Source organism: Fusarium subglutinans, assembly GCF_013396075.1.
Source record: "Fusarium subglutinans strain NRRL 66333 chromosome Unknown NRRL66333_c0000099, whole genome shotgun sequence".
In the NCBI taxonomy this organism is placed as follows: Eukaryota; Fungi; Ascomycota; class Sordariomycetes; order Hypocreales; family Nectriaceae; genus Fusarium; species Fusarium subglutinans.
In genome coordinates this window covers 15879-36841 of record NW_023502162.1, presented here as the reverse complement: position 1 = coordinate 36841, position 20963 = coordinate 15879, and the positions used below count along the sequence as shown (strand labels likewise).

The window sequence follows — 20963 nt, the reverse complement described above, 5'->3', positions numbered from 1 at the left end:
GATATATTTTGTACAGTTGGTCAGTTTAGCCAGCAGTCTTGTAAAGGATATCTCTCAACCCCATGTGAACCGCGCCTGAGACGTGAAAGCACATCCTTCTCATCCTCACGGCGCTCGATCAAATTCCAGCGTAAGAAGTGTGTCGCGTGCCCGCCATAATTTCATTTAACTCCGCCCCAGTGAACGTACTCTCAGCAAGAAAATTGTTGTGATCGCCCTCGCATCCACCCCCGCTGTGCGGGTTTTTAGATTGTCAAGTCGCCACTATCCATGATCTCTTCATCGCCTGATCGTGTGATCGTTTATGCGCTACCGACGAGGGCGTGGTTGAGGGGAATGTGCACTGATGACTTGTTAGAGAACATTACACCTGAAGGAGATTGGATATCATACCCAGCTTGACAACGTAGCCAACAGCGCCCATGATGAGGAAACCAACGCCAACAGCCTGGCAGAGTCGCAGGAACTCCTTCTGGTCAGCTGCAGAGCGGTATGTTAGTCGAGGTAAAAGATGTGAAGGCGCAATGAGTCGGCATACGCTTGGTGCATCGTCGCACGAATTGAACTCCGTCCCTGACGAACTCGGAGGGAACCTCGAGGATCTCTTGAACCTGGTCGGACATATTGTGTGTGTATGTGGAAAAGAAAGGGGAGTTATTAAAATTAGATGCCGCGAAAGAAGAGATGTAGCTTCGTTGAGTAGAAGAAAAGGTAGAGTCGTCGAATGGAGTCGGAGTCGCGAGGGGTTGAAGAAAGGAGAGTTGAAGTTTAAAGGGGACTTCTTTTTGTTGGTGATCCTAGCTAACCTAATGGACAGCACAGCACAGCTCTGTTCTCTGGCCTCTCCTCTCATGCGACGACGTGTTAACAATTACCTTATCTAATTTCCGATTCGGGGCAAGGCCAGATTGACTTGGGCTCGGGCCGAGAGATGACCCGGGGCCCTCGACAGTTACATTTCAGTGGAGCCAGGTGGCCTGTGGGGAAGGAAGGGCGCTGTGCCTGTGCCTGTGCCTGCTCTCTTTCCCAGCTTATTTCCCCGGGCCCCAAACGCGCAGGCGCTAGCGGGTAGACGCCAGCTTCCACGAGTTGCAGTGCTTTCCGTTTGCTTGCGAAGCTCTTCCCCAGAAAAGAAAGCGTGAAGCTCTCTTCTTCCTTCCGTCATCCGCTAACCTCTTTTCCTTCATCTTTCATCGTCTTTCACTCTCACGACAATTCTTGGTCCAAGTTAAACAGTGTTTCTGACGCTCTAATCACGACAAATTGCCTGCTGACCTGCCTTCTTTGCGATCAAGCCTGGGGCGCGCCACAGCCTGATTTCGATCAACGACCAAAATCGACATTGGAGCACGAGCGCTGGGATCCCTAACACACGTAGATCCCTTTAGCTAGGCGATTCTTTGCGAAACGAGTCCGATCGCGATTTGTTTCGATATCGAGATTTGGGAAAGGAGGACATTGATCGGGCTGACGGCATCCTCTATTCCATTGTTCCCCATCTGTATCTGAGCGCTCGCTCGGAATATCGGGAGCTAGACAACGAGGATTGCAAGCACAGAGCTTCGTCCTGAGTATCGCATCTTTGAGTCAAGAACCATCTTATCAGGGGTTATACCTATAATAGGGCCCCAATCTTGTTACGAGGAGTGTACGTATTGCAAGCTTCCAGTCCAATTCATTTCTCTCGGGTGTACAAGGCCTCTGAGTCTTGCGGGCGGCGTTTGTTAGCGATGGAACGTTCAATGGCTGATAACTTATGTGTAAAGACCAGAGGCCAACTCTTGTATCTCGCAGGCAGCCTAATTATCACATTTGACCATATCCTCATTACTCCCCAGATCTCTGCACGGCATTAACCTGTGCCAAGTGCTTTAAATCGGTAAAAATGGCTGAAGAAGACTTCGAAATCGATATCTACGGCGATGAGAGCAACGACCATCAGCAAGATGATCACCGAGGCGATGGCAATAACCAGGACCATCATCACCAAGGTGATGATCGAAGGGATAGTCACGGTGACCAGAACATGGAGGAGTACCACGCCGACAACCACCACCACCACCACCATGCGGGAGACGGCCACACTTCAAGTCATCATCAAGCACATGGCTCTCAACAGGGGACGAAGAGGAAACAGGAAGATGATGGCCGACCAGTTGACCAATCTGCGACAACTTCGCTCATGATCTCGGAACTCAATTGGTGGAACACAGATGATGATATTCGAGGTTGGGCGCGAGAAGCCGACTGCGAAGATGAGATTAAGGATATCACCTTCAGCGAACACAAGGTCAATGGCAAAAGCAAGGGGTACGATTTTCTTAGCTCCATCGGGATCTAGATGACTGACAGACTCGTAGCCAAGCTTACATCGAGTTCTACTCTCCCCAAGCATCTACAGCCATTAAGCGTCGTATCGAACAGATCATAGCTGAAAGCCAAGGGGCCCAGAAGAAGCTCACCTTGACCTACTGGGCCACTACTAACAATCCCTTCAAGACCCTACCCAAAGATGCCCCTGCCAGGGGCAAGGATCAAAACCGTCCACCATCCGGCTCATACAACAATGACCGAGGCGGCGGTCATATGGGCGGTAACTTTGGTGGTGGTTTCCGAGGAGGAAGGGGTGGAGGCTACAACCGTGGTGGCATGAACCAAGGTGGTTACAACCGGAACTTCAACAACAACAATAATATGGGCGGCTACAATAACATGGGAGGTGGTTACAATGGACCCATGGGTGGCGGTGGCGGTGGTAACTTTGGCTTCAACAACCGTGGAGGTATGATGGGAGGGGGCATGCGTGGTGGCCCTGGTGGTATGCGAGGTGGTCGAGGAGGCATGATGGGTATGAACCCTATGGGTGGGAACATGGGCGGGAACATGGGTGGAATGCCCATGGGGATGCCTGGAAATATGGGCATGGGCATGATGGGACCTAACGGTATGCCTGGTAAGTGATCCTTATTATTAGAGAAACGAGGCCTTTTGAGTGCAAAGCTAACATATATAGGTTTCCAAGGAATGCCTCCCAACTTCAACCCCGGCTTCGGTTTCAACCAGAACCAGGGCGGCGGCGATTGGGGCAACCCGCATGGAGCAAAGAGACCACGACCAGAGTAGAACCCCGTCAGTGGGCCTAATCTTCAGCGCCAAAGAATCCCAATGGCGCCTCAGAGTGCAAACACAAGCACAAGCACAAGCGTGGACAAGGGGAAACAGGGACAGCAATGAGAGTCTCATATGTCTGCACTTAATTCCGATCTCTAGGCCAAGGATGAGTGCGTTCTGGGCAGTTTGCGAACCGGCACGAATATGCTACCGAGTGAAAAATGTTGAAGGATAATGGACAGCAGTAACTGGGCACGTGTAACATAGATTATGGATGTTAAGGTTAGGGCATTGGCGTCAAGAAGCGTTTTGTTTAAGTTTCGTGCCTCACTGAAGAGGAAGCTACCTACGTGAACTGTGATCTTGCCAATTTAGACTGGGCTTGGGCATATAAAGAGCACGAAGTCTTCTCCCTGATCAATTTCCTTTCCTCATCACACATCCTTATCACTCAATGGACTACCCCGCCCCCAGAATTCACCCGCCCATCACGATGGACACTGAACAGCCCGTTATATGCATCAGATATCGCGCCGCCTGGCCTTCCCTTCCCCGACTGCCCCTAGACAATTCACGAACGCAACTACCAACCAGTATCCAGGATCGACAAGGCCAAATCTTCGACCGAGTTGAGAGGATCCTCCGAAAGAACAACATCCTAGGGCCAGAGACTGAAATCGAACTGGTTGTACGCCGAATGAACCCAACTGTCTTGATCAAATCATCATGGAAGCAAGACAGCAAGACAAAGTGGGCGCAAGCGGTCGAACAAATCGTGGATGCCATGAAGAAACACTTCCGAAGCGCAATCGAGAGAGGCCTTCACGTTGAGATGATAGCACCGCAAAAGTACGAGACGGTGTACATCGGCGTGGTGGAGGAAGAAGAGGTACCATGGGACGACATTCGAGCTATTGCCAAGCGCCATCTCGACTCCTCTTCCGCAACACGCAACTTTCTAAGCACTCTCACCCTCACCAGAAGAGGATTCTCCAAGCCCGAGGAGAACCCGATCACCGTGTTCATTGGATGCCTTGAAGATTCCGACGAGACCAAGTGGGATGAGATTATTGATGGCATCGAGTCCGAGTTTCGTGAGAGGGGATGGATGGACATTGTTGTGCACATTGAGCACAATTGGCCATTCACTAGGATGACTATTGACTAAAAGATACGACTTTGGATCATGGATACACAGTACATCAGGACACAATAATGGAGGATGTGCAGTCAGCGGGCTTTGGATGGTGGAATCCCAACTGAGTTCCAGCGTCAAGAGAAGGCGCTGGGATAGCACAGCGCTTAGTCTAATCCAGCGTTTATTTGATTACTCGAGAGCCACAGAACTGGGGTGCAAATGAAGTATCATAGAGCTAATTGACTTTAACAACAACATGTAGCTCTGTCTTACCCCAAAAACCCAGACTCATTCGTCTCATTGCTCTGTTTTGCAGCCTCTTCTTCCCGACGTTCGCGAAAGGTCTTCCGCGGCCACACTGAAATATGCTCATTGCTAAAAGTCGGATCTTCTTCTCTATTTCTAGAGCGCGCAAAGTCAAAGACAGAGTGGCGAAAGGTCACTATGTCGATCTTGTTGGGGATGCTGATGAAGATATCCTTCTTCCATTGGTAGACAAAGATGAGGTAACGGATTGGAAAGGGGGAATCTGCCGAACGAGATCGGCTTGATATTGCTCGAATAAGACGTCTCTCCAGGTTTTTGTTGAGATTTCTGGTTGTCATATTGAGTTGAAATATTGGAAAGTAAATAGCGCTGTGTTGGAAAAGGTCAAGTTGTTGATGCGGATTGAGGTGGTCGCGTTGTTAGTCATGCATCGTATCCGACGTCACTTGATCGGCAACAGCAGCGATCAGCTACAAGATCACAGTCAGGAGCCATAAAGCGAGACTTAGTGAAGTATAGAACACAAAACAATGCGTAGAGGATAAACTGTGAGTTACTCAAGTTGTCTGAGGCTTTGCATCATCTTTCTGATTGTTACATGCAGCCTGCAGCCTTTGATACCCAAATTGCCTACTGTAAGCATCCATCTTGAATATAGGGGCATCTCAGGTCAAACAGAACAATTAGAAATCCTTCCTTCAGTGCCTACATCCCTATAGCACCGCCTCTGGTAGGCAGTGTTGCCTCGGTGGTAGGTGGAAGGCAGGCATAAATTCGTCTGATGTTCAAGAAGGAAAGAGCACCCCCTCCTTCCGCCTTCATCATCCCCTCAACACACACGCTCTCTCTCTCTCTCTCTCTCACTCTCTCTTAGACATAAACCACGTGCAGAGATGACTCTCTTTTAGTCGAAACAACATCACCTCTCTTTTCTGAGAATATCCTCATCGGCACTGATTCTGACCGACATGCCTAGACGCAAGCGTCCTCGTGACGTGGAAGAATATGAAAAATACCAGGGCCTTGTCATCTACATTGGGAACGTTCATTACGATGCCAGCCCAGCCGACTTTGAACAATTTCTTCAAGGCCATGGTATATCATGCACACTTTACTGGCCTGAAGCTGGAGAAAGGTCTCATGGCGGATGGTGTTGGGCTCGCTTCCATCATCATGACCACGCTAGCCATGCGATCAACAACCTCAACGGCGCTATTTTCTGCGGAAGAATGCTCAAAACTGGGCATGTAGCCACCAACTCTGTGAGTCTCTCCTCACTAGATGCATCCTGAAGATGTAGCGTGCGAATGATCCAAGTGGCCTGACTAACATCATCCGAAGAAACGCGCTCGATTCCAAGACGGGCCATCGTCCTTTCAGGACCGCCCTGAAATCTATGATAATCCATTTCGACGAGAGAACCCATTTCCATTCCCGAACGGATTTCAAGCCTTCAATCCTCACACTTTCTTTCAGGATTACAGCCAGCTGAAATACCCAGGCCACTCGTTGCACAACTACCACCGGCCGGCCGAGCATCCTGGCTTTTACCCCTCCGCAAACAACCGACGGCCAGCGGCCCCCTTTAGGCAGAGTGCTAACTACGGAGTGCAGTACCCGGACTCCTACCCGCCAAAGAAGACGGAGCATCTGGATCACCGTCACATCCCAAAATTGCAGGATGTCTGGAACGCAGACAAACCCTTCCTTAACACTGCGAACATCTTCGCCAAAGGGATCAAGATATCGGGACTGGCAATCACGGTCAACCAAGGACAGACCCCTCCAGATGGGGCAGTAGCTCTTTCAAGGCCTGAGAAACAGGACTCACAGGATGGAAGTATGGACATAGAAATGACCGAGTCACTCCCCGAGCTCTATTGGCAACCGGGCCGCCTCCTTGGGCCAGACCCCCAACAGAGAGCTACAATTTCTCATGCCGAAGGCTTTATCAGACCGGCTGATATGGGTAATAATGTCCTTTCGGCAACGTGCCGAAGCCACATTGTTGTATTCAAGCGCCCCCCAGGAGTTGGACTTGGTTGGGGTGACTTTGATCGCGTCTATGAGTGGCAGTTACTTGGCCGCAAGGTAAGGACAAGCAATTCATCCTGAGTTTTAAGAAGATCACCGGCTCATGTATCATTTAGGTTCAAAAGTCGATGGTGCGAGCTCAGAGGTTTCAGCAATCGAACTCTCCCCACATGACCTTCATTTCCGAGTTGACCGGCTGCCTTCATATTGTACGAACAGATTCGACCAAGATTGAATCTCGAAGAAATCTCAAGAAACCCAACTTGTGGCAGAAGCTCAAAAATGGCCAGAACTAAAGGAGGAACCGAGACACATTGATGTCAACCAAGGTTGAGCGAGTGTTATTTTGTCAGATGCTGAGATCTGTACATGAAACAATCTTGTCAACAAGATGGTGAGCTTATAATGGCACATGAAGGATTATTTGGCAGTAGCCTGAGGTAAGACAAGTATGAAGAAATAGGCAATGGATCAAGTAGCGGTGTTAGGGTGAAAATAATCGATCATCTGGCCGACTCATAGCTGTTTCTTGACATACATACATGTGAACAAATGACTAGCGCAACAAAGCTGCTCAACGTGTAGATTACCACCAATCCGTTTGTCTGTTAGTACCTAGCCCACAAGCTTCTTCAAATGATCCCTTCGCCAGCGGCATTTTGTACGGGCCAGTCTTGCCAGCACGTTTCAACGCCCAGCTCTCCTCCCGAAAGTTCTCACATCCCCGGAGCCACTCGGGCTCGATAGCTGTGACTGTCTCCAGGAACTGACAGTTGGTCATGATGAAGGAGTCAAAAATGACCCATCTGTGGTTGAGTCCCAAAAGGTTGCTTTCAGGGGATAAACCAGCTTGCCAGTTGTGATGAAGAACTCTGTAGCGGTCGTTCCCACTGCCCACGTCGCTGAAAGCCACACGATGACTGAAGGCCCAAGCAAGCGCTTGGCGGAGATTGTCATCACATTCAGAGGTCTCGAGCGTGAATCGCTTGGGCTGATCCTTGAATAGATCGGCAAATGACTTCCTCAGCTTCATGCGAATACGCTTGAATTCTTCGAGAGCACGCACACTGAGAGAGTTGCCTGAGCACCACTCCGATATGTCGACGTAAACTCCCTCATGTCTAAGATCCTCGGCCTCGTCTTCCTTCTTCATATATGCGTCCACTGCGTTGAGCTGTGTGATGTGATCAGAAGTGAAACAGGCGAATCGATGTGCCTGACCTGCAGTGGAATAGAGGCCTTGACCACGGACAAAGATAGGATGCCGTGTGCTTCGAATGGCGGCGATGGTTATCATGTCACTACTGCAGCCGAGTTCATGAGCCTTTTCAAGAGCGTTGAACCATACCGGGTGGACCGGAAGTTTTGAAGCCATCTGGCCCTTGGGAGTGATAGTTCCAGTATCGTCAAGATATCCCCTATTCTTAGTTAGTACCAGAAAGAACGAGACAATGAAAACGGAAGACATACATAGCAAGAAGATCTTCGAGAGCGCGAAAGAAAACCTCGGGATCAGGCTTGTCAATAAAATCAAAATTGGCCACATCATCGAATCCCATAGCCTTGATCTGTAGAACCAAGCGAGAAAGGTCACTTGTGTGAATGGAAGCGGGCGTTGTCGGAAGAAGAATCTCATCGTAGTGCTCCTTCGTGTAAATGCGATAGCATACACCTGGCTGATTTCGACCAGCGCGACTGGCTCGCTGCTCTGCTGCTGTTCTAGAGATAGGCCCGGTAAAAATTGTCCTGAGGCCGATGCGGGGATTAAAACGCGACTCAATACAAAGCCCAGTGTCTGGATATCATGGTAAGTTTTTCCAGTCAGAAATTAAACAATGACCTGGCAATAGCTAACATACCAACGATGTAGACAACACCATCAACCGTCAAATTGGCCTCCGCAATATTGGTAGAGATGATGCACCGACGACGGGACGATCGTATGAGGACTCTTTCCTGTTCTGCTTTGGGCAACTGAGAATAAAGGGGCAACACTTCAAGACCCCAGGTTGCGGATCGCAACTGTCCACAAGCATCTTCGATCTCGGCAGTAGACGGCATAAAGACAAGAATATCACCATCGCCAGTAGTCTGATGGATGTGTTGAGCAGTATGAAGAGCTAGACTAGCGTAATCAGGGGTTGCTTCTTGTAGATAACGGATCTCGACTGGGTGGTCTCGACCGGATAGAGGGAGATGGTTGCCTTGACCGAAGTAGTCCAGGAAAATATCTACGTCCGGGGTGGCAGACATGATGACTACTTTAAGATCTGGCAAGAGTGGTAAGGCGCGCTTCAATTGTGCCAGAAGTAGGTCAGTGGGGATGGTGCGCTCGTGGGCCTCATCAACAATGACACAACTCTTTAGGGGCATGTTAGAAAATGGTGAAAGGCGTTGGATACAACACTTACGAATTTGCCGAAAGAACCGTTGCCTTGAACCAACTGCACAAGCATTCCGTCGGTCATGTAGCTCAAGCGTGTTTTGACTCGGGAAATCCGCTTGTCGAAGCGAACCTGATATCCCACCTCTTCACCCACTCTGACATCTAGCTCAGAGGCGACCTTCTCTGCACCTGAAATAGCAGATGGCCGATGGGGCTGTGTGCAAGCGATAGGTTTCGATGAACCAAGTTCATCGAATAAAATGAACTGGGGTATCTGCGTAGTTTTGCCCGAGCCCGTTTCGCCAGACACGACAATCACCTTGGAAGTTAGTGCAATGCTCCTTGAGGTGAAGAGTACAGCTACCTGGTGTTGATGATACAGATCTAGAAACTCTTGTCGTTTCGCTGAGGCTGGGAGCCTCCGACGGATATTAAGCAACTCAAAGTATCTTCTGCTGTGAAGATCATTTGCGCGTAGAGGGTGAACTTCACCGTCTTCAAGACGGAATGCATCTTCTGCAGTTGAATCGCGGAACCATTTGTGATCCATGGTGATACATAAGGTAAGAAGACTGTTGCGGATGGTGAAAGCAAAGGGAAGCTGCAATGAAGCTGTGCAGCTTTGAGAAAGTAAGTGGGTTGAGTGCTCAGATCTGAGGCATCCGTGCCTTCTCGTGTCGTCTACGAGCCCCACGTGATGCCGCTTCCATTACAGGAGGAAAGAGCTACCTAAGGCTGTAAAACTGGACTCAAAGAAAAGGGCGAAGGCAAGGCAAGGTCAGGCAGTGCTTGCATCTGTTGACAGTGCCAAGAACAACAGCTGCCAGCTGCCAGGTAATCTCGTGCACTCAAAGGTGCAGTTGCCCCTGAAAAGGGGCATCAGGGGAAATAGGAGCCAAGAGTATGATTAAAAGAGAAGCTCTTAGTTATATTTCAGAAAGATGCAAGCTTTATTCTAGAAGCGTACCTTACTGTGCCACCGGTCGTGATTCACTGTTAATTTTATGTGGTCATCTTGAGGTAATATGTCGAGTTCTAAATTCAGTAAACTAAAGCTCTAACCCTAGCTCTGCGATAATGCTCCAAAGCCTCTAGAGACAGCTCCTAAGCCTATAAGAAACTCAGTTCCGATGTTAGAGAAGAATATGAGAGATAAATTGTTGTTGGTCTCTGTTCGGATTCATAGAGAAGAGGTCACATCAACGAAACTCAAGTTCAGTTCGTGAAGAAGCTGATACATTAACTAAGTGAGATAGAATATATCATTGGTAAGAAAGCTTCTGTAAAGATTAGGAGAAAGTAACCTAGTCATTTTCTAGAGAGTCACTGGCCTGGGGAGCTCCATCTGAGTCTCAACCTTGCTATCTCTACTATTATGATTGACCTAGAGACCCTAAGGAAACACCATATAAGCACGTTAGTTGAGTGAAGTATCATGGGGAATTGTGATTCCAATACGTAGTTGCCGTAAACCTCATTGTCTTACCTAGGTACCTCACATTGTTCCAACACTGCATTTTAGGCTCGCTATTTCCCGGCTCCTCTCAAAGAAAGACGAACAGTTAATGATATCAGGCTGTTCAGAGAAATAGAACTTTCAGTTCATTCTTCTAGAAGCTTGTGTTTGCAATTGTTATGCATGCTCCCTGCTCTCTGACACGGAGACCTGCATTGGAACAGCATTGATATGCCTGTTTCTCTTTCAAGGTTCCTATATTCAATCAATCTGCTGCAATGCAGTGATACGTAAAGCTTGGTAGAATCCGCAATTATCGGCGACTTGCATATCCCTTTATTAGACTGGTGGCTGTTGGTTCAAAACGCCATTCAACTTATCCGCCCTTTGCCAAGGCTAACTGCAAACTCTCAGAGGCAAACATTCGTTCAGGGTCTGTGCTAGTGAATGTGACTCGAGTCCATCCATGTTCGAGCTAAAGATGTTGAACAAAGAAAGTGTTCTAAATATCACATGTGTCGACCAATGAACAGCTGTTTGTCGTTTGTTCCAAGCCGGCACATGTTGTGAAGAGATTCGATGGCCTTTGATCTATAAATACCTAACTCTACGGCCCAAGATTCAAAACATCATGCCAACAACAACAACAATCAACTCATTGGGCTCTAGTGATCCCACATTTACATTGTCAATCAACAACACTGCAATTCTCAATCCCTCCCACTTCGCCAATATGTCGACCGCACAGGATTACCACTCGGATGAGTGGACAGACACTGATTCAGAAATCAATTCAGACGACCTCGTGGAAATCGATTCAGATGAAGGCTCAGAAGCTGGTTCAGAAGCTGGTTCAGACGATAGCTCAGACGATAGCTCGGATGACGACTCTGACGACGGCTCAGAGCTTGATCGTGATGTTTTCGGTCCTCTCGTTGACATTAGCGAGGATTCCATCCTCGCTCTGGCCACTAGAGTCGCCAAAGGTGTGCTTCCTGTTCTCCCAGGCAAGGCAGAGCTTCTTAACACGGTTTCCGGGTCTTACAACATTGTCCACATTGTGCAGCTGGAAACCGTCAAGCTAGTTATTCGAATTCCCGCCACAGGCTGGGGTGATGGAATGACAAAGGCAGCAGAGGATGCCCTTTCATCGCAAGTCGCAACAATGCGCTTCATCAAAGAACAGACTGGAGCGCCTGTGCCCGAAGTGTACAGCTGGGACCCAACCAACAACAACGAGATTGGTGCACCTTTCATCTGCATGAGCTTTGTTACTGGAGAGACCGTATCTAGTGTCTGGTTCAAAGATTCAATGGATGAATCGGCGCGAGAACAGTTTCGTCTCAATATTCTGACCAGCACTGCAGCCATCATGGCCAAGTTCTCTACTATGACCTTCGACAAGATCGGCTCTCTCATGCAAGCAGAAGACGGTTCCATCTTTATCGGTCCAGTGTTTGAATGGGACGAGAATGACGATGGCAGTGTCCATGCTAAAGCTACGCGCACTTACTTCTCAACAGACGAGTTTATGGCATGCAGCATTGCGCCTTCAACTAAAGATGACAATTCGTGGGGACGTGCTGAGGACAAGTTGCTCAAAGTCCTCTTGGAAAACGCACCATTCCTTCGATCTCATTCTCACTTTGTTCTCTGCCCACCCGACTTTGACTCCCAGAACGTTCTTGTTGATGAACAAGGAAATGTCACTGGATTGATTGACTGGGACCATTGCCAGACAGTACCACCTCAACTCGGTTACGCCTGTTATCCAGGATGGATAACTAGAGACTGGGATCCTTTGATGTATGGCTGGCCCCATTCGCCAGGCTTTGAGGATTCTCCCCAAGACCTACAACGATATCGAGCGCACTTCAACAAAGAGATGTGCAAGGAATTGTCTGGACAGGGAGACTCCGCTCTCACGCAAGACTCTCACATTGCTGAAGCCATTGCCATTGCAGCGTTCAGCTCAATGAACAGGCTGGAGATCTGTCGCAAGTTTGTTGAAGTTGCTTTAAATGTGGACAAAGGTAAGAGTCTGAGTGTTGTTTTGGACATTGGAGATGATGATCTTAACAAAGAAGACTGGGAGGAATTGAAAGACAAGCTGAAAGCTTTGGTGTGTTCGTCGGCCACACCCTCACGAGAAGGTTAAAAGGAGTTGAGATAGGAAACAAAGAGGCCTAGAGAATTGATTCATGTTCGTTTCTGTATAAGTACTGCCATAGGATGACTCGAGAACATAGCTATAATCACCAATAGTATCACAAACGTTTGAATAATTATTTCCACGAGGACAACTACTCAAATACAATCCTATAACTGATCATTCAACCTCCATCATGGGATGCAACAAGAGAGACGGAAAACATCATTGGTTAGTAAACCCCCAATGGATGACTACAGAAGCTAACAAGACAGCCCTGTGTGCAATCAAAGTGCCAAAACACGATGTGTGAAGAAACAACATCTCGCTATCTGCAGTAAATGTAAATCTGGCTATTCATTGAAGCACAATCGTGAATGCCCCTATTGCTATGACAAGGAGACCAAACAGGAAAGGAGAATCGCCAAACAGAAGAATGCCATCCAGGAGGAGGAGGAGGAAGAGTGATGTACTGCGTTCTGTATAGGAGAGAAGAGGAAGAAGAGAAAGGAAGCTGGAGAGATAAATCAGGGAATGATGTGCAGTTTAACATGTTTGGGCATAGAGTGGCTTAGTGTGGACTACAAGTAGTTTCTACACTGAGCGGGGATGCTAGAGCGAGTATCTTTCTTGCGTTGGTTTTTTTACATTATAATTGCTTTTATACGAGCATCAGACCTGTCAATGTTTTGGTGTAGCATAGTTTTATGTTAAGGAGTTACTGTAAATAGCTGAAATTCATCAAGGCTTTTCGATGCCTTAGATCTGAGTTCCATTGTTGCCAACGGGCTCGCTCGGCTGCACTCAGTAGCACGTTAGTTAAGATAAAAGCACCGATTTACTGTGCTAGAAGGGGTGACTGGTACTGACGGGCTGGCGCTTGGCTTTGGTTCTCTGTCTGGCTTGAAACCTCCAGGGATAGTGGGCTCAATCGTTACTCTGATTCAAGGCCCGTGCAGTATTTTTGACATACAGCCTTTAAATAGAAATCTGAGTCTTGGGGATTCAAGGAGGCGAGGCTTCAGAATATAGAAAGTGATAAGAGAAAGCAACTAGAGACACCTGCTGATCGCGCAGTTACTGAAGGTCCTTTCGATTCACAGGAGCTCCTTTTCCAGATATGGAAGTGAGGGTTCAGTGATCAGAAACTGGCGAGAATATGTTCGAGAGTTAGTACTTTGCGAGGATGGATGAGGTCAGATGCTTAAATGTTGTCTCTACCGTTTGGGGGGTAAGCATTGTTCCCCAGCAAGGCAAAGCAAGTTGTTAATAGCGGTACTCTTCCTCAGGAGTACTGTTGGATTTGGTACTGGAAGAACATAGATATGGCCGAGCAGTCACGAAGAATATACGACGTATGCAACGTTACAAGTTGGTAGCTGTAGTACATACCTTTGCACAACAGAGGCGGTGAGCATGCTACTTGACAAGTCGTCGGTCGACATACTTTGATACCTTAAAAAAACTCCGGGAGCTTTTCAAACGAAGTCTCATTAATTAACAGATGAAGAAACAACTAGCCCAACAGGGAAGACACACCTTTATTGGTTGACACACGCTAAGTTAGTCTGATGTTACAACTGGTTTGCTTGCGCCTTACTGTCCCTGATCTTAGCCTTGCACAACCCGAGATACGGTCTTACTACACGTGGGAATAATTCCGAGCTCTTCGCAACGAGAGTCAATTGGGTCAGCATTTATGCAAAGTTTTGTGTTTAACCGGTGTAGAGATCTTGACTTCGTAGGCTGGAGGGTTGCTATACAGACCCCAGTGAGCTTGGCCTCATGCCGTGGAGGTATTTCAATGGGGTTTAATTGCATGCAAGATAAGAGATAAAACTCATGACTAACAACGAAATAATACTTCTTTTTTAGTACCTTCCTTTGGGAGATAGATGTCTCCTGTGTAAAAGTGTCTCCATGCTCCACAGAATAAGCGTTCGTATGAGACCCAGTAACAAAATGAAGTTAGAACACGATTAGGTTAATTAGCTCACGATAAGCGAAAAAGTAAGTATTTACGAATTACCCAACCTTGTACTGTAGTGTTTGATATTTCCATGCACTTGGACAGTGTGTTTGCGTGTCGCCAAACGGTAACAGGTGCGCTTCAAAGAGCGTCAGCCATTTCTACCTTAGTTACTACCTCATACTGGCATGGGGTGAGACCTTATTAGCTAATAGTGTATACTGATTGTCTCCCAGCCATTTGCAACCTCCCTCGAGCATGAATGTCTTTACCCATGTTTGACTTCATAATAGCCACCTAGCTTCACTTCCGACACAGCAAGGACAAGGACAAGATTTACCGTCGGTAAATAGGCTCTTGGCTCCCAGCTTTGAGTTATCGTTTGCGCATCTAACTTCAGAACCATGCTTCAGGTAATCGCCAAGAGTTATGAAGCTCACAAATGCTGGTTTCTCTGGGGTTACAAGAGGCTTTTTGAAGCTGCTTTTCTCGCTGTTGTTAATTCTGATCCCTCGATCTTCGACGACACGAAACCCCGCTGCGATAAAACCACTCATCACATGTAAGTCTCGCTTAGGAAGAGGAGCAGAAGGGAGAACTTCCAAGGCTAATGCAGCTTCTAGTACAAAGATGCCTCCATTTTTCTGTAATGAGATCTGGGAACTTGTATTCTCCCACTTCGAGGATACCATAGACGTCGATGACGGATCAGATCATGGCCTTTATCCATCCCCCAAAGACACTGATATTCCAACTCTCAAATCACTGTGTCTTGTCAGCCATCAGTTCTACCAATTGGCCAGGCGCCATCTGTATCATACAATATCGAGCGGAAAGCTATACGATCAACAGAACAGTACAAAGATGTGTTTACTCGCCCGTACGCTCCTCTTGAACCCGGAACTCGGGTCAGAAATCCGTGCAATCGATCTGAGTTCCATAGGAAACTGGAAAACTCCCTTGGTCAACAGTGACTTTTGGCCACCAAGCATTGGACAGGTTGAACCTACTCAGCTCCGAGACTTGCTGAGGGAAGACATAGAAAGATACTCTGCCACTGAAGCTGGGACGTGTTTTCTTCTAGCCCTCATGCCAAAGCTTCGGATGGTCGTATTGACAGACCCCCAGACACATTCCAAGGCACTGAACTGGATCCTGGGGGGGGATTTGAGGACTCCCCAGCCTGGCACAGAAGATCGACCAGAACCAGTTGCGAACTACCTCGGTCAGCTAGAGGAAATACACTGGTCACCATTACGGACCAAACAAGAAGACTCGGGCACTTGTAGCACGGAATATTTACTACTCCTTCCCAAGATCAAGCGACTCTTGCTATCGCCTTTTGCACCCACCTTCACTATTAGTCCTCTCGTGGCCCCAGACTTTCAGAGCGGGCTACAGAGTTTGACACTCGACGCTGGTATGATCAGGCCCGCCTTCCTACACTCCAGTCTTTCTCGATGCAAGGCCTTACAGTACTTGGATCTGGATCTTACAGATTGCTACGACGTAGATAAGGAGGATTTGACGGTGAACCTGTACGAGTTTGGAAGCATTCTCAGAGAGTTTGGAAAGCATCTTATCAGCCTAAGGCTGAGGTTTTACGATTGCGAGGAGTACGCACAAGGCAAGATTGGCTCTCTACAGGGACTTAAGCGCCTCCGACACCTTTCAGCTCCAATATTTGTACTTGCAGGTAGGCTTAAGGACGCAGTCCCACTACCGGAAGTCTTGCCTGAATCTGTTGAGACGCTCGAAATGGATTTCGTTGATGTGTGCAGGGGGGACTCAAATAGCGACACTCTGGTCACAAAGTCTGCCGCGAACGACGACCGAGTGATTCGCTTCCTTTACAACAAACGACTACCCAAACTACAGGAAGTTGTATACGGTTATTATACGGACGGCATGGATGACAGGCTCACTAACTTCACCAAAGTTGAGGGCTGGAGTGTCAAAAACGAGGCACACCTACGGCGCTCGTTTACTCGAGAGCCTTATTCTCGGAGGCTTGAGCTAGTACGTGGAGAATAGGATGGCAAGATGGATAGGATATTGGTTCACCCTCCCTACCTTACCCGCACCTAATGAGATAATGAGACCATGGCTTGGAAAGAGATGATCAATTTGAAGGAAAAGCAAGCAGACTGTACTATGACGAATTTGTTTCATCACCCACATACGAGTACCCGGTGTGAATATACGGAGTTATTTCAGCTGAGAGAAGAGATAACTTGAGATGGAGCAGAGACGGTTTTCATTGGCAACCTGCAAGGTATCATTCCAGACTACGACAATAGTCTTGATTCAAGCCACAGTCTTGCTCGTGCATATCATGTTACTCGTGATGATACCCTACCTATCGTGGGTTACACAGCATAAGTACCTCACAAAAGTACCTTTTGTACTTAAGCACAACCTCAGCTGCCAGCCTGATCAGCCCCGATCCCATCCCATCGGCATCCCGTCCCATCCCGTCCCATCTTTTCTGCCCTCATTCCATTCTAGCCCCAGTTACCAAATACCACCCCAACCACTATAATCATGCTTCTGCACGTGCCCGATGAGGTTTTGGTTCACATTTGTTCCATCATCGAGTGTAACGATTGGGAAGGCGGCTGGGATACCAAGTCCTCCTACGAGGCACTCTTGTCTCTGAGCCGCGTTTGCAAGCGTTTGCGTGGGATTGCAGAATTCCATCTCTTTCGAAGCATTTTTGTCCTCGAAGAGGACCCTGATGAGAAATGGATGCAACTTGCAAGGCGCCTGCAACAGGATCCTGGGCGAGGTCTCACCACGAGGACGTTCTACTCCCAGAGATACGATCCCATGGCTCATCCATACTTCCTCAACTTCATGACCAACTATTTCCAAAAGCTCTGCTCATCGCCTGATCGTGATAGAATCCCCTCAGGTCTCAGGACTGTCATACAGCATGAGTTGGAATTCATAATATTCGAACGGCCATACAGAAGTTTGAAAGTGCTTCTCATGCTTCTCATGCCAGAACTGAGACACCTCGAGCTATGGCTTACCGACCTCAAATCTACACCATTTCTTTTGACTGACACGTTTGAAAGTGACCAAGACTACGGTTATGCTGGGTTTGAGCCCAACAAAGACGGTCAGGGTATCAAAGGTATCCCGAATATCTTATTTTTCCGCCATCTCGAGTCAGCAACTCTCAGATCCTATGACGACAGACTGGGCTCCCCAATAGGGAGTACAACAGTCTGTGGTCTCTTCAACCATCCAAGCATCAAGGCTCTGACATTTGACGGCTTTGCATTGCGGCATGCTACTTGTCTGAAGTTGGACTGGAGCAAGGCGCCCAGCAACCTGACAAGGCTCGACCTTGAAAACTGCATCTTACAGCCCAAGTCCCTACAGTGCATCTTGGAGAAATGCACAAGCCTCACCCAGCTCAATATAGCCCTCATAGGCAATGGAGACTTAAAAGATCCAACTCACAATTTGGCGGAGTTTGGTGATGTTCTTAGAGAGCATGGGCAAAAACTGGTCGAGCTTTCAATCGCCAAACCAATGTGGGATCCTCACGTCGCTGACTGGTGTAACTACATCGGATGCCTCAAGAAGCTGGAAGTTCTGAGACATCTATCCATCGGTAGGCTCAACTTTGTTGGGCCCGTAGATGAGGATAACAAGAGGTACATAACTATACACGACAAACTTCCTCAGTCCTTGGAGACTCTCACCATTCAGGCAGAGGTGACGGGTTGCTCGTGTGACTTGTATAGAGTCAGACAGACGGAAGAGGTGGTTTGCGACATGCTCCAGTATGAACCACTCCCACCGGGCTTGAAACAAATCTACATGAAAATGCTACCGGGGCCGGAGGCTCGAGGTTATGAAGTGAAACAAGGTGATGACCTCAGGGGCTGGCAACTCGGGGAAAAAGCTATATGGGTGCGGAGAATCAAGAGGGAAAAGGAGGACGAGGGCGAGAGTGAAGTTGAAGAGGACGAAGAGGGAGGGGACGAGGAGGGAGGGAACGAGAACGAGCAGCGCAGGAAGTGTATGGGGTGCAAGAAGTGGGAGGAGTATGATGAGTATGACGAGTATGAGGAGTGGGAGCAGTGTGGCGAGGACGAGGACTACGAAGAGTGCAACAAGTACAGGGTGATTCAATTCATCACCAGTGCGATCAAGGCTGGATAAGGTAGTTATAGTACAAAAACCCTCGTACATCTCATTTAAGTACACGATCAATATGAATTTTTCATTGCTCCGATTATCTTCTCTTTGCTGCAAGGGTTGTGGTTGAGCCTGCTTACAGTACAGACCCAAGATATCACCCAACATTAAGGTAGGTGGATATCACAAGGCTGGGTGTTCACCCATTATTTCCGTCCACTTGCCGAGATATTAATAGGACTTACGGATACACAAACTCAAATTATTCCCGTCAAACTAAATCAGATTGAATATACAGTTCCACCCAAGAAACTTCAGCGCTGATTCGTTCTGGTCTCTCGGTAATTCTTGAAGCTGAGTCAGTCATGGCCTAGCCGGTTAGATCATCGCCAGAGCTTAAACATCGAACCACTATCATCATCCTCAGATAACGAGCCCAAATGGAGACCGCACTGCCTAAACTAAGGTCAATTGGATCTGCCCGGAATGCTAGCACATTAGTACGGGCAACATCTTGTGCATCCTGCTCTTCGTCGTCACCGAGGAGCTTCACAAGCTTGAACCGCCCCCCACCAAACTATCCAGGCCATGTTCCTCTAACGAGAGTTGAGCGGGCTGGGCTGGCCATTGGTGCCAGCGTAATGTCTTTTTTCGATCCCTATCGCCATGGTATGCGAATCTGTATCCTGCAGGACTCCCCTGTTGCTCTGGCTGACCACCCTCAGACCTCATCGCTGCTACCGGCGAAGCCACAGCTGCACCCTACTTTATCTACCGTCTGCGCGACGCCATGCTTGCAGATCCAACCGGCCGCCGTATCCTCCGAGCTCGACCTCGAATCTCCTCCAAAACCCTCTCCCTCGAAGCCCTACGTGCACTACCCGAAAACTCGGTTGGCCGCGCCTACGTAGGATGGCTCGATCGCGAAGGCGTCTCCCCCGATACTCGAGCTACAGTGCGGTACATCGACGACGAGGAGTGCGCATATGTCATGCAGCGATACCGCGAGTGTCATGACTTCTACCACGCTCTGACTGGTCTGCCTATCGTCCGCGAGGGTGAGGTTGCACTCAAGGCTTTCGAGTTTGCGAATACGTTACTTCCCATGACCGGGTTGAGTATCTTTGCGGCTGCTACCATGAAGAGGAGCGAGAGGCAGCGATTCGCCTCGATATACCTACCCTGGGCTCTGAAGAACGGGGCACGGAGCAAAGAAGTCATCAATGTCTTCTGGGAAGAGAGACTTGAAGATGACGTTAGTGACTTGAGAAAAGAGCTGGGTATTGAGCAACCGCCCGATATGAGAGACATACGAAAGAGGGAGAGGGAGGAGAAGAAGAGACTCAAAGAGCTGAGAGAGCAGGGGCTATGATTGTCTGCGTGTCTTCTCCCATCTGACTTCTCTTGCAATACTTGTACTCTACTGTATTAAATGTCAAATTCAGAATTGCCAATTAGCGCTGTTATTAGAGGCCAAGATTACTGTTACAAGATTCCCGATCTGCGAAGTCAATTGAATCATGCACATCATCAATCATACGAGTAGAAAACCCAGGTTTTACCCTCAACGTCTGAGGAAGAATTCCCATATTCTGCACCTTGAGCCATCACATGCGTTTTGTTTCCTTTCACTCGAGACAGAAAAGCAGGTCCCGCCCACGAATTTGCCTTATTTCCTCGCTCTGATCCTCCATTCAATGGTATCTCAAGCACCTCTTACAGGTCCAAATCGTCGTCATCGTCCCACGCCTTGCGTCTGCTCACAACAATCTTCTCCTCCTCCTTACTCTCCGACATAGCGTTCAGAAGCTCCTTGAGTTGTGCTTCAGTGACCTTCTGTCGAAGCTGACCGGTTTGCGCAAGTGTGATAAGTCGGTTCTCGATGTCGGCGGCGCGCTCCTCCTTCACAAGTCGGATACGGCCTAGACGGTCGGCGGCTTCGGGGTGGAGGATCTGGTTGAGGATGTGTTGACGAGCTTCGTTTTGCTGCTGTCTATTTCAAGGTCAGTAATACAGTACCGCACACCATGGATCGAGACAACTGACTGGCGCTGCTGCTGTTGTTCCTGACCAGAAGAACCGCCTCCACTGCCACCGGCTTCAGCCTTCAGTTGCTCCAGGCGAGCTTTTCGTAACTGCGAAGAACCTCAGTGATGAATTCCCGATGAGACCGCAAGAGTGATTTACCTGTTCTAACTCTGCGTCGTCCATGATTTTGATACGTGACGTTCTTCAGCGTTTTGGTGAGTCGCGAGATCAGCCTGACGACGCGGGGCTACTTTGCACATCGTAGGAGGG

The 20963-nt window shown here is 48.4% G+C and overlaps 10 protein-coding genes across 10 annotated transcripts; 7 read left to right on the top strand and 3 right to left on the bottom strand.

The window, feature by feature from the left end:
• Positions 1-302: 302 nt before the first annotated feature.
• Positions 303-623, bottom strand: FSUBG_7642 (transport Sec61 subunit gamma; the record flags this gene model as incomplete). The annotated part of the gene is made up of 3 exons (XM_036685969.1): positions 303-343; positions 394-480; positions 539-623. The coding sequence occupies 3 exons, from the start codon at positions 621-623 to the stop codon at positions 303-305; spliced, it is 213 nt and encodes a 70-aa protein (XP_036536828.1).
• A 1262-nt stretch (positions 624-1885) lies between these two features.
• On the top strand, positions 1886-3123 carry FSUBG_7641 (heterogeneous nuclear ribonucleoprotein HRP1; the record flags this gene model as incomplete). Its single annotated transcript, XM_036685968.1, has 3 exons — positions 1886-2310; positions 2361-2953; positions 3014-3123. The coding sequence occupies 3 exons, from the start codon at positions 1886-1888 to the stop codon at positions 3121-3123; spliced, it is 1128 nt and encodes a 375-aa protein (XP_036536827.1).
• A 442-nt stretch (positions 3124-3565) lies between these two features.
• FSUBG_7640 (uncharacterized protein) lies at positions 3566-4279 on the top strand (the record flags this gene model as incomplete). The annotated part of the gene is made up of 1 exon (XM_036685967.1): positions 3566-4279. One exon carries the CDS (start codon positions 3566-3568, stop codon positions 4277-4279), a length of 714 nt encoding a protein of 237 aa, XP_036536826.1.
• A 1205-nt stretch (positions 4280-5484) lies between these two features.
• Positions 5485-6846, top strand: FSUBG_7639 (uncharacterized protein; the record flags this gene model as incomplete). Its single annotated transcript, XM_036685965.1, has 3 exons — positions 5485-5778; positions 5858-6607; positions 6667-6846. 3 exons carry the CDS (start codon positions 5485-5487, stop codon positions 6844-6846), a joined length of 1224 nt encoding a protein of 407 aa, XP_036536825.1.
• A 290-nt stretch (positions 6847-7136) lies between these two features.
• Positions 7137-9486, bottom strand: FSUBG_7638 (ATP-binding protein PRP16; the record flags this gene model as incomplete). The annotated part of the gene is made up of 4 exons (XM_036685964.1): positions 7137-7968; positions 8021-8345; positions 8410-8911; positions 8962-9486. 4 exons carry the CDS (start codon positions 9484-9486, stop codon positions 7137-7139), a joined length of 2184 nt encoding a protein of 727 aa, XP_036536824.1.
• A 1537-nt stretch (positions 9487-11023) lies between these two features.
• Positions 11024-12550, top strand: FSUBG_7637 (altered inheritance of mitochondria 9 mitochondrial; the record flags this gene model as incomplete). The annotated part of the gene is made up of 1 exon (XM_036685963.1): positions 11024-12550. One exon carries the CDS (start codon positions 11024-11026, stop codon positions 12548-12550), a length of 1527 nt encoding a protein of 508 aa, XP_036536823.1.
• Positions 12551-14914: 2364 nt separating this feature from the next.
• Positions 14915-16544, top strand: FSUBG_7636 (uncharacterized protein; the record flags this gene model as incomplete). The annotated part of the gene is made up of 2 exons (XM_036685962.1): positions 14915-15072; positions 15134-16544. 2 exons carry the CDS (start codon positions 14915-14917, stop codon positions 16542-16544), a joined length of 1569 nt encoding a protein of 522 aa, XP_036536822.1.
• A 510-nt stretch (positions 16545-17054) lies between these two features.
• On the top strand, positions 17055-18689 carry FSUBG_7635 (uncharacterized protein; the record flags this gene model as incomplete). The annotated part of the gene is made up of 1 exon (XM_036685961.1): positions 17055-18689. One exon carries the CDS (start codon positions 17055-17057, stop codon positions 18687-18689), a length of 1635 nt encoding a protein of 544 aa, XP_036536821.1.
• A 617-nt stretch (positions 18690-19306) lies between these two features.
• FSUBG_7634 (ubiquinone biosynthesis coq-4 mitochondrial) lies at positions 19307-20037 on the top strand (the record flags this gene model as incomplete). Its single annotated transcript, XM_036685960.1, has 2 exons — positions 19307-19334; positions 19391-20037. The coding sequence occupies 2 exons, from the start codon at positions 19307-19309 to the stop codon at positions 20035-20037; spliced, it is 675 nt and encodes a 224-aa protein (XP_036536820.1).
• Positions 20038-20381: 344 nt separating this feature from the next.
• Positions 20382-20876, bottom strand: FSUBG_7633 (programed cell death; the record flags this gene model as incomplete). The annotated part of the gene is made up of 3 exons (XM_036685959.1): positions 20382-20658; positions 20712-20800; positions 20853-20876. 3 exons carry the CDS (start codon positions 20874-20876, stop codon positions 20382-20384), a joined length of 390 nt encoding a protein of 129 aa, XP_036536819.1.
• Positions 20877-20963: the final 87 nt, after the last annotated feature.